Source organism: Anabrus simplex, chromosome 9 (genome assembly GCF_040414725.1).
Source record: "Anabrus simplex isolate iqAnaSimp1 chromosome 9, ASM4041472v1, whole genome shotgun sequence".
In the NCBI taxonomy this organism is placed as follows: domain Eukaryota; kingdom Metazoa; phylum Arthropoda; class Insecta; order Orthoptera; family Tettigoniidae; genus Anabrus; species Anabrus simplex.
In genome coordinates, this window is record NC_090273.1 from 11013576 (window position 1) to 11026075 (window position 12500).

The 12500-nt window shown below is 41.5% G+C and overlaps 1 protein-coding gene across 1 annotated transcript in view; it reads right to left on the reverse strand.

Annotated features, from left to right (window-relative positions):
- Nucleotides 1-1131: 1131 nt before the first annotated feature.
- Gpb5 (Glycoprotein hormone beta 5) overlaps nucleotides 1132-12500 on the reverse strand; it is a 73995-nt gene continuing 62626 nt past the window's right edge. The window contains exon 3 of the mRNA XM_067153654.2: nucleotides 1132-1476. Coding sequence (XP_067009755.1) covers nucleotides 1225-1476 — 252 coding nt within the window. The 3' untranslated portion in view covers nucleotides 1132-1224. The remainder of the gene's footprint in view (nucleotides 1477-12500) is intronic.

Genomic DNA, 12500 nt, shown 5'->3' on the forward strand with positions numbered 1-12500 from the left:
AAATACACACACAAATAAGTAGTTCGGGTTGAAGGGTCACGGTACGAAGAGGAATACGCCCTAATTTCAGGAATTTGAACTCAGATTCAGGTAGTAAAATGTTGTTAAATATATAATTACAGAATAGATCTCGTAAAAATTATTAAATAAAAACACAAACAGAAAACTAACGTGTACATTGCATGTTCTGAGATTTTACTTCTTTGGTTTCTACCGTTCTGTCCCTCCCATTACGCTGTGCAGATTGCTTATCAGTGGCGGCTGGTGGTATCTGAAGTTAGGTGTTGCACCAACATTTTCAGTGTTGCATTTTTACATGAGAAGCTGGTAGAAATAGGAAGAAACTGTTATTATCCCTAAGTGATGAACTGCATTCCTATTAAAACTGAAATATAGCCAGCAATTCACACACAGGGAATAAGAGGCAAATTACGCAGTATTACTACAGTTATTCTTACCGCATTTGAATGGAAAATTTTTCCTCCTGTTTTTCATTCATGCAAAGTTGTCAGTCACCCGTAGATTGAAGTCTGCGATCTCAATCAGCAGTTCTCTTTCAACAAAAAGTATCGCCAGGGCCGACAACCTTTCGTGGGTCGTAGAGCTCCTTAGGAATGTTTTTACTCATATCAAAGTATGATTATGAATGCCGATGAAACATCAATGTTTGTAATTTTGAGGGTGGTGTGATACGACGTACCGTAGTGGCGTGGAAAAGGAGAAGAGAGAAGCGGGAATGAAGTCATCTCCACAGAGTGGTGCAGTCTAACGGAGACATAAAGAACTGTTTCTCGAGAGGGGGGCTTGCTGGTCTCGTGCAACACCCAAGGACGATACTGGGGAGCTCGCTACCTGATGCTACAGTATACAGGTCCCTGTTGAAACCACATTGCTCCACGCCGTCCGCTTGGGAGTTGCCGTAGGAAAGCAAACCCCCTGAGTTTGATTCGAAGCCGGCAGCGTTCATTGGTCCATTACGAAGCATTAGTACATCGAACGACCAAAGATACTTCATTTTAACATATTTTAGAGTATACGTTAAGTTTGTTAAGCTAACAAAATAGAAAATACGACAAAAGGAGTATAAATTATTGGAAGTTGTGCAACAACACCACTCGCCGCCCTGGCTGTGACACAGTTAGGAAATTAGCAGAAGGACAAGTCCCCCAGGAATGTTCAGCTAAGTGGTCGAGAGCTGTTCGTCGTGCGGGTGGAGGGATGGGCCTATCGCCCTTTGTTTTGGAGTGAAGTGAAGGGACCGCTGCGCTGCCCTCGGTACCGCAAGCCTTCGCAGCTCGCCTCAGAGGACTTGCAGACGCTGCAGCGACAAGACAGTGCCTCGTAGTACTGGTAGTCTTCAGTCCCGGGCTCGGCGTCCACCTCGCAGTTCCTCAGCTTCGTGCGTCGGAGCTCCCGAGCGTCGTGCATGCACACCGGGTGGAAGGAGCGCTTGTAGGGGAACCTCCAGTCCGAGATCTGCAACACAACAGCAAAACGATAGTTTCTTGTGGAAAAAACTCCCACTTCATACTCATACACTTTCAATCAGCATTTAGTGCTGTCACCCAGATGGCAGATTACCTGTAAGTTCTTTATCTAGCCTTTCTTTAAATATTTTCAAAGAGCTTGGAATTTATCGAACAACATTTTTGATAAATTATTCCATTCTCTAACCCCCTTCCTATAAACGAATATACCCTAATTTGTCCTCTTGAATTCCAGCTTTATTCTTCAAATTATTATATTTGGTACTTTCAAAGACACCAATCAAACTCATTCGTCTACTAATGCCATTCCACCCGTCTGTCCATTGACAGCTCGGAACCTACCACTTAGTCGAGCGGCTCTTCTCCTTTCTCTCAAGTCTTCCCAGCCTAAACTTGGGAACATTTTTTAACGCTACTCTTTTGTCGGAAATCACCCAGAACACATCGAGCTGTAGTTTCCCTTTGCTTTTCTCACTGAACCGGAAGTTGCTATTACATATCCTGCCAAGCCCACTGAACTGCATGCACCAACCGACCCTATGAGCGATATTTTCACACTATTCATGACAGGGTCTGGCTGCATAAGGAATGGTATTGCTAGCATCGCTCATACCTCGATCACTTTCATATTGTCAAAGCCAAGGATGAGATGAAATGTCGTATGGCTTTTAGTACCGGGATATTCCAGGACGGGTTCGGCTCGCCAGGTGCAGGTCTTTCTATTTGACACTCGTAGGCGACCTGCGCATCGTGATGAGGATGAAATGATGATGAAGACAACACATACACCCAGCCCCCGTGCCATTGGAATTAACCAATTAAAGTTAAAATCCCCGACCCGGCCGGTAATCGAACCCGGGACCCTCTGAACCGAAGGCCAGTACGCTGACAGTTCAGCCAACGAGTACCAAGGATGAGACTGAGACAGATCAATGAAAGTAACACATACCAGAAGACACAGTGCACTGTAAACACTACATCCGGCCAGCAAAGGTATAGGGGCACAGTAATATGTCGAAATCGAAAAATTGAACTATTCAGTAAAAAAAGAAAAAAGAAATACGCCTAAAACACAGTCTCAGAGCCATTAAGGGGGTGAAAAGAACGGAAAAGGTGGGTGAAGTTTTAGAATGATTATATCTCAAACTTGACATGTTTCAGGCGTGAAAATTGTTTATTTTTAAGGGAGATTCCAAGTACCAAACAGGTATTTTTTGTTTTCGGAAAATTCACTTAATGGGGTGGATGAAAAGTAGTGAAAGAGTCTAATGCTTTTTATGAGGATGCTTATGTCTCTGAAACTGAAGACGTTACAGACGTGAAAATTGGTATTTGGAATCTCCTTTAAAAATAATTAAACACGTATTATTTTAAGCTCATGAAGTCTTCAGGCTTTTTCACTCGTGAAATTACCAGCGTTTTGCCCCAGTGTAGCAGTAGGCTCATCAGTTGGAGTGCTACACTTTTCCAAGATTTTTATTTTTGTTGTCGACTTGAGAGTTGTTGTTTGTTGCTATTTTGCTTTACGTCGCACCGACACAGATATGTCTTATGGCGACGATGGGACAGGAAAGGTCTAGGAAGTGGAAGGAAGCGGCCGTGGCCTTAATTAAGGTACAGCTCCGGCATTTGCCTGGTATGAAAATGGGAAACCACGGAAAACCATCTTCAGGGCTGCCGACAGTGGGGCTCGAACCCACTATCTCCCGATTACTAGATACTGGCCGCACATAAGCGACTGCAGCTATCAAGCTCGGTCGACTTGAGAGAGGACTGTTTCTCACATGTCTCATGTTCCAGAGTTACTGCAGTAGTCATCCTACCACAAAGAGATTCTGAAACTCAGTTTATCGGCGAGTTCCTATACTTCAGGAATTTTCGTATGCCGTCTTAGTGCAGCGCCGATGTTGGTGGTGGTGATTATTGTTTTAAGAGGAAATACAACTAGGCAACCATCCTCTATATAACACTAATCAGAGGGAAAAATGGAAGGGATCCGACACTTCGAAAAATGAAGATGTCGGCCAAAGGAAGACAAGGGCCACGAAGGGCGTTAAAATGAAAGACTCCCTAGCCCTCGCAAACCTAATAGCGTCGGGGTCGGAAAAGAACAAGAGTTGACCAAGGGAGGTCGGATAGGATAGATGAAAGTGAGGAGCCTAGCAGAAGTAAGTGGAAGCAATGCCAGGACTCACCTAAGGGCCCCGTGGGCGCCACCCCACGCTCCGAAGTTCAGAGCCCCTGGGGCCCCTTTTAGTCGCCTCTTACGACAGGCAGGGGATACCGTGGGTGTTATTCTATCGCCCCCACCCACAGGGGGATGCAACGCCGAGGAACGATTACTTTTATCAAATTACGAATTCCACGTGAGCGAAGCCGCGGGTGACAGCTAGTACTGTAATATTCGTGAACGAAAACAGGGAGGCTGTGTGTGGTATGGATGCAGTGACCCCAGAGATCAGGGTTGGCGGCTAAGATAGGGTTAGAAATGGATTCTTGCTAACATTCACCTTTATTTATTTATTTATTTATTTATTTATTTATTTATTTATTTATTTATTTATTTATTTATTTATTTATTTATTTATTTATTTATTTACAATTTGCTTTCCGTCGCACCACCACAGATAGGATTATGGTGATGATGGAATAGGAAAGGGCTAGGAGAGGGAACGAGGTGAACGTGGGCTTTCTTAAGTCACAGCCCTAGCATTTTCCTGGCGTGAAAATGGGAAATCATGGAAAATATTTTTCAGGGCTGAGACGGTGAGGTTCAAATCCACCATCTCCCCAGTGCAAGATCAAGATGATGATGATGATGATGATGATGATACTCGTAATAATACATTTTTTCCATCCCCAAATGCAAGCTCACAGCTGCGCCCTTCTAACCGCACGGCCAACTAGCTCGGTAATTTTTTTAAACGATACAGAAATATTTGAATTTGAATTTGGAAGGTTTTATATTATGACAGATGTTTTATTTCATACAACTGCAAATGACTTAGGAAATGGTACCGCTGTCGGTTTTGAGCCTGTGATTGTCGAGACTAATCCTCAGAGGGAGGCGCTGGAACTAATCACACACTGAGGTGTGTTCTCTCACTTCTGCCGCCAGATGGCGCTACTACTGCAATTGTATAAAAATTTGCCCGTCTATGTCAAAAAGTTGGATATCCCTCATTTCCACCCTGAACCACACGCTAATGGCAAGTAAGAAAACCGTTCAAAACAGTATGATCACCTGAAATTACCGCCAGTGAAGTTAAATGCACCAATGCCAACCTCAGATGCCATCCTCCACAGTTATGTACTAACATAACATAATATTTATTGAAATCTTTTATTTCTACATGAAAAACAGTCTCGACGGTTATCTATAAGTTATGTGTAGGGCCTAATGTTTTGTAGGTAGTAGCAAATACTTTAATACACCAATACCGGACAGCTCTATCTAGAGATGGGCACTATCGACTGAAAACTACTATCGACTAGTCGGGCGATAGTCCCTTCACACTATCGACTCAAGGTTCTTAAACACTACTAAAGGTTGGGCCCAACGCGAGACGAGCTGCTATTGGTTAACGAAATGACGTCACAGTAGGAGCAAAGCAGCCGAGCCCAGAGCGCGCAAATCAGTAGGAATCTCATAATACCAGCTAACATTACAGTCTCTCAGAACTAATTGCAGACCAGACATAAAGATTACTGCTGTTATAAGATTGAAAGAGAGTACAGCATGGTAAGTTTTCATTATTTCTATTACGAATAAGGCGTAAATGTAACGTGACGGCGCACTGACCAACGCTTGAAATTTATTAACATTTCCAAGTTCCTCTATTTAGTTTGAGGAAGGTTACGCGCTCTCAAATCTGTTAAAACATAATTATTTGGAGATATGAAATGTTTGTAATATTAAATCCTGACAGCAGAACTTCCGTAATGGAACTACCGTATGTTAACATACGATATACTGACTCACTTCCGCAGGTATCGAGTTTAAAGCTTAACGCGTATTATAACAGCAGCAGAAGTAAGTTCATATTCGAAACCATGAATAGATATTCCTACTTTTTAAAATTAAAGAATAAGAAAGAACAGGAGAAACACTTAATTAGAACACAGTCCTACCTGTGCGATCAGATGTCATGAAGTGGTTGCTTTTGAAGATGAAATCCACTGTCGTGCCTTTCGCCGATGAGCTGCTATGGATTTTTCAGTTCTTGCCCGAATTTTAATTTGTCGTATGCGTATAAATGTTCTCGTTCTAACATACATTTTTACTATTTCTGGTGGTACAGCGGGGAATTTACTGCTAATTATTTGACACACTTTGCGTATAATATTAGGTATGCGTCACAGTTCAATACCTCCGTGAGTGTTCGTGAAAATTAACTCCTTTATTTGCTTTACCATTCTTCTGATGGAACGAGTAGACCTCCCCGAGATAATCTCTATTCATCCCACAGGGGCTGTACCAGCAGAAATGGAAAGCATTTCACCAGTGACCTGTCATATTTTCTCCCACGCAAGGCGATGTAGCCGGCGAGGTACCAAAATCCCTCTGGTGAACAATCAGGTGTCGCTGTGTAGATTGTGGCACGGTTTTCTATCGCAATGATACTATGAACACAGAAATTTCACTCCAGCTACTGTTACACTGTTCACGAAAAAAACAAAACAAAAAAAAACAAAAAAAAAAACGAAAAGAAAATAGTGCACCTCACAGCACGAAACACAGCAACTTAACAGAGTTCTCAAGAAACGAACTACGACACACACACACGACGCAAAATACAGTAGGCCACTATATAAACCAACAGCAATATACGGAAAGAAATTGAGTATAGATATTACGTGGAAATCCTTTCTTTATAAGACAGACGACGATATAAGATACACGTGCAGTTGTATGCTACACAGTCACTGTGCTCCTGTGATGACGTCACGAGCAGGACGAGGGAAAACTAACATCTACTGCGCAACCAATCTGGGCCACCCGTGCTATCGACTGAATAGTCGAATGTTTTCAGTCGAACAAAAGTATTCATTACTCCCTGTCGAGAAGACTGAACAGTCGAATGAAAGTATTCATATAACGCAAGTAGTCAGTCCATGAAAAACATTCGAATGTTTCCAGTCGAAACTCTCCATATCAGAAGTGGAGAGTCGTACTTTTACGAATTCGACTCATTTTAACGCAATTTACCAATAATTAGAAATCACCTGTATAGATACCCATTAGAACAAAATTAATGTTATATTGAGTGACTTACAAATTTATTCAGAGGGACCCACGTTCGCAGCCGAGGAGTCCACTCCGCTCCTCATTAGGAATAAGAAGCTGCACCACCTGGATGTCCCAGGTTCGTATTCCATTCACAGACAGCGGATATCTATCCTTAATGTAGTTTTCCATGGGGTTTTCTACATTCATTCCTGGTAATTGTCACAATGGTACTGTACCTTGGGTGCATACCCCAATCCCGGACTTCTATAATCACACTATCGAGGAATTCACAGTTGCGCAGGTTAAAATCCGATATACAGTATGCACTCGTTCGCTCACGGGGCTAATAAATAGAGAGATGCCCTTAATGCGAACCAACATCATACGAATGGGCTTTCTTGGTGCTAAATGGACAGTGAAACGTAGAGCCTCATTGTCGTCTCTCTGTTTCCGAACAATGCTAACAATAATAAAATGTAAAACTTGTTGCTGTAGTACACAATCAAGATATACCGGTATATGAGAATAGCCACACACACTACTACGCTGCTACTACTACCGGTATATTTTCTAGATTATTATTATTATTATTATTATTATTATTATTATTATTATTATTATTATTCCTTATTTATAAATAACGTAATTAATATAAACAAATATGCAACGAAATAAGGAGCTCATAAACGACAAGAGAAAATCGCCATATTAAGTAGGAACATACAAAGTTAACATATATATTACACATCCGAAGTGACCATAAACCGATAGTTCCATTCGCTTCCGCGTCGCTGTGACGGGAATGCGACTGAATTCAGTCGACTTTTTTTGTGCTGACTGGACAGTGAAACGTGGAGAGATCCGTGACGGGGACTGCGACTGAATTCAGTCGACTTGTTTTTTAAAGTAGTCGACTGTTACGATACTTTAAACTATCGACTAGTTCGATAGTTATCAGTCGATAGTGTCCATCTCTAGTTCTATCTCAACAGCATTGAGCGGAGTGCATTTTGTTAGCCGTGCCTTTGCTACGTCTTAAAAATTAAAAGCAGAATTTGTTTGAGGATCCACCTAGCCTCTGGGAGGAATATTCACCTACTACTCTCTTCTCTTCATTCTAGACTTTTCCCAGTTACCTCGGACAGCACTTTGTGTAGACTTAGCCTAGTTTTCCGGCCGGATGGAGGGATATATGTATTTACTTTTGCGTGTTTCTGTGGTTGTTTCTCGTGTGATATGTTGTATTTTTGAAGATGCGTATGAATACGAACACAACCCCGTAGCCCCCAATCTACACGAATTATCAGACGAAATTAAAATCTCCGACTCGGCCGGGAATCGTATCAGGGCCCTCTGAACCGAAGGCTAGTGCGCTGACCATTCCGTGATGGTGATTACTGTTTTAAGAGGAACTATAACTGGTCAACCATCCTCTCAGAAGGGAAATGGAAGAGGACCAAAACTCCCAAGAATGAAGGTATCATCAAAAGGAAGAGAAGGGCCGCGAAGCGCTAACTATTCAGCCAAAGTGCCAGAGGAGGCAGATACCTCAACAATATCCACATTTTATTAAGATTTCGGGAAAGAAAAGGTGTAATTAAGGAACAGGAGTTTTAGTCCATTATTTCGTCTTCTTCCTTTTTTTCTTCTTCTTCTTCTTCTTCTTCTTCTTCTTCTTCTTCTTTGGTATCCGGCCGATCTTCCCTGACTCTACAGAAGAACTCACCACACGCTGCTATCTCGCTTTTGCTGTACTTTGAATGTTCTGTTTTACCTCTGAAGACAGAAATACTAATCTACATATTGGGGTTACGTGAGTGAACTACGATGTGCCTGACATGGAAGAAGTGTTAGGAAATACCTAAAGTCTCTTTCACATATTTATGCATGAAGAATTACCCTACAAGCGTATTAAATTAGTTGGACTGGTGCTCAAACCTATGCAAATAATACACTGAAATAATTTTCTTACCGGGCGAGTTGGCCGTGCGCGTAGAGGCGCGCGGCTGTGAGCTTGCATCCGGGAGATAGTAGGTTCGAATCCCACTATCGGCAGCCCTGAAAATGGTTTTCCGTGGTTTCCCATTTTCACACCAGGCAAATGCTGGGGCTGTACCTTAATTAAGGCCACGGCCGCTTCCTTCCAACTCCTAGGCCTTTCCTATCCCATCGTCGCCATAAAACCTATCGGTGTCGGTGCGACGTAAAGCCCCTAGCAAAAAAAAAAAACTCTTACGCTGGACTAAGTGGCTCAGACGGCTGAGGCGCTGGCCTTCTGATCCGAATGTGGCAGGTTCGATCCTGGCTCAGTGCTCAAATACGTCAACCTCGTGTCGGTCGATTTACTGCCACGTAAAAGGATTCCTGCTGGATGGAATTCCGGTACGTCGGCGTATCCCAAAACCGTAAAAGTAGTTAGTGGGGCGTAAAGAAAATTATTATTATTATGGCCTTCAGGTTTCAGTTCCAAGGGTACAGGCCCACAAGTCCTCGATTGTGAAATTTATGGTACTATTTAACAATGTGGACCCTCAAGTTTGAGTGTACTTGAGTTTCATATTTTAAATGTTATTGGTTTTACGTCCCACCAATATTTCAATAGAGTATTTGATTGATTTCTTAATATAAGGGGCATAGAATGTAACCTCAACATAGATGCGAGGTCATTACTTTTTCTAATACTTGCGGTCCTTATCAGTTCCCATGTCCATTACCTTGTTCGTTAATTTGTTCAGTGCATAACGCTTTTTTTTTTTTTTTCGAATATAACTGCAATGTGAGATTATTTAGTGACAAACACTGATATTTCATAAACAACGCGCCAGTGCGCCAAGAATCATACAAGATGGCGATACAGTATGTTATTGAAGACTTAGTCACACTTAGCCATGTAGATAGCAGCACTATCGACTGAAAACCGCAAGCTGTCCGGTATTATCATACTAGCTGACCCGACAGACGTCGTTCTGACAGAAATAAATGGCAATGGAACGAACTGAAATTCAGTCTGTACTGCACACAAAAATCAGAATATTGCAAATGACTACATTATCAACATCAAATGAGTTAATTTTCTACTGCTACCAAAAGTTAGTAACAAACTACTGGAGAAACGTGTTTTCATTACCTGCAATATTAATATCTTGATTGTGAATAAGGAAATGCTCAAATAGGTCATAGCATATCACTATCCAGAAATAACCCGGATAGACTGTAACGTAGATGGGTACTGTTCAGCAGGTCTTCAAAACCCTCACAGAGCCATAATTATCCCCCTTTGCAAATCAAGTAATTTGATAAGTTGATGGCGTGAAGATAATGTGGCAAAAGTTACTCCTCTTTCTTCGTAGGAAATGTCTATCATAGAAAACACTGATTCCAATCAACACTATGAAGATATTTTTCATTGTAAACCTTTAAGGTACGCGTTATTTTTTGTTGGATTACTTGGCGCGTAAACAAACAAAGTTGATGGTATTCCAACATGGGAACAGGCAACATATTGTACAATTGGCCATGCGAGAAACAAGGGTTTTCAAGATTAATGCCGCAAACACTCAATGACTGTTCCTGTGATTTATTTATGGTCATAGCCAAAGCGAGCCGCACTGGAAACTGCAGTCGTTTAATTTGAAATGGTATGTCAGTCGGAATCATAGGGATGCGTGGTATCAAAACGTCTTCTCCTTTATACTTCCCCGTTAGAATGGTTGCTTCAATCACGTTGTTCAGTAATGTTTTCACCGCTATCCGTGTGCCATTACAAAGACACGGTTGGTTGATGTTTTCGCAACATTATGACCACTGATCAGACCTTTAACTGAAGAATGTGAGGCGGCAATCCGGGCAAATCCAGCGAGTTTAAAAAATTCGGATGGTTAGTTCTGATTACAATTTTGTGATTAGGCCTATCAATGGCATGAGATCCAGGGCAGTTCTGAACAATGTAAGCAACTGATTGTGTTAATGAAAAAAGTTTGTAATTGTTCTACAATAGACCTCTTCACTGAACTTTTATGAGCACAACGCAGATCAATTTATTGTATTGAATTGTCCATGAAATAAATTTGCAGAAATTTGTAGTCGCCATCTAACACCGACAACTGTGAACCTGTTCTGTAATATATTTGGCCTTGTATCTGTAAATTAAGAAAGACAGGTTTATTATTTTTGTCACAAAAACTATAAAATGAAGTAAACAAAGCAATATGGGAGATGTTAGATGTTACCTTCAAAGTTGTCCCGAAGTACATTTGTTACCCCAAATGAAGTCATTTGAAAGCACTTGTTATAGTTTTGGATATTTGTAAGGAAATGTATGGAATCTTTTCCTGTTCCTGAAACCAAACAGTGGAATCAATGGCACTAATTTCACTTTGCCATTTGCGCAACACAATCCAGCGGCTTCATTTTTGTATTTCAATGCCTTACAATATTGCCAAATTGAGTTCATAGATCCAATAGCAACGCATTGGAAGGCACTGTAGTCAATTGAAACATCGTAACTGAAAGCAGCTCGATTCAAACTTGCAAGATTATTAGCTGAACGATGCGCTGCACGGGTTTGTGATATTCGAATCCTTTCAATTTCATTTCGCTCTTCACGTTGTTGTGCAGTTCGATTAGACTGAAAATTAGCTTGGCTTGTAGCATTTCGAGTTCTTCGACCGAAGTTGCTCCGCCCGCGTCTTATAGGCGGCATGAGTCTTGAAATGAGTATAATGTGTATGGAAGCACACACAAAATAAATTAATCAACCAAAGAAATCGATGAACTTGTTTGTTGAGAAGTTAAGATTTAAAAACAATCAGGGTAGACAAAGGTCTCCAACTATAACAAAACACGACACTGCATGCGACTGTCTGGAGAGCGTGGGAGATGCGTACCGGTAGTCGAGGCAGCGAGACAGCCAGCCAGCCGAGTCACGCGCGAAACCAAAACCCAAGGAGACGTTCTTCCTGTCACAAACTGAGAACTAAGCGAGATAAGAACTTGGGGTTTGTTTTAAAATTAACTTCCATATCCGAAGACTATTTGCCTCGCTTTGACCCCCCCCCCCCCCCCCCCCCATGCAAATTCAATAGCAAAGAACTTCGCTAGCGACTGCCTTTTTCGTGCCTGCACATAAAAATCTCTGAACATGACTGGAAAGAAACACAAATACAAACCGTATTAGGTGGCCATGGTGACGTTTGTTGTATGTTTAACATAGTTGGCTTAGCAGAAAGTATCGTATTTCACAGTTTGTACATTTCGTTTGTTGCACTCGATCATGGACGTTGTGTCCGATGTGATGTTGCATGGCCACCAAGGTCTCGCCGCTGGATTATTGTTTCTGGAGTTGGTTAAAGAACGAAGTGCAAACAAGGGAGGACTTCTTCATACGTAGACTTTCACGACCATTAAATGACATTATGATAATTATTTGGGGATATTAGGTCGTGTAATAATAAATAAATACCAGCTGACGCGTTTCAATCCTGCGACCAGGAGGACTTGCTTGCTCGCATTTTAAATGCTTGTGCGCACATTAAAAAAGAGAGACATGAACTCCGATTAGTAACACAGCATCTGTCTGGAAAGGCTGCAAAATGCATTGAACTTGGTAGGGGTATTTTTGAGAATAAGTTGTAAATGGAAATGGAAAATTACACAATAATTACATGTAAGTTACGAAGGGAATTTGACAATTGATAATTACATAATACGGTCTGCATCTCGGAAACTGTTGAAAATAAAGCATATGTTCATATAATGTTTTCAGTTTAAAATGACCAATACTA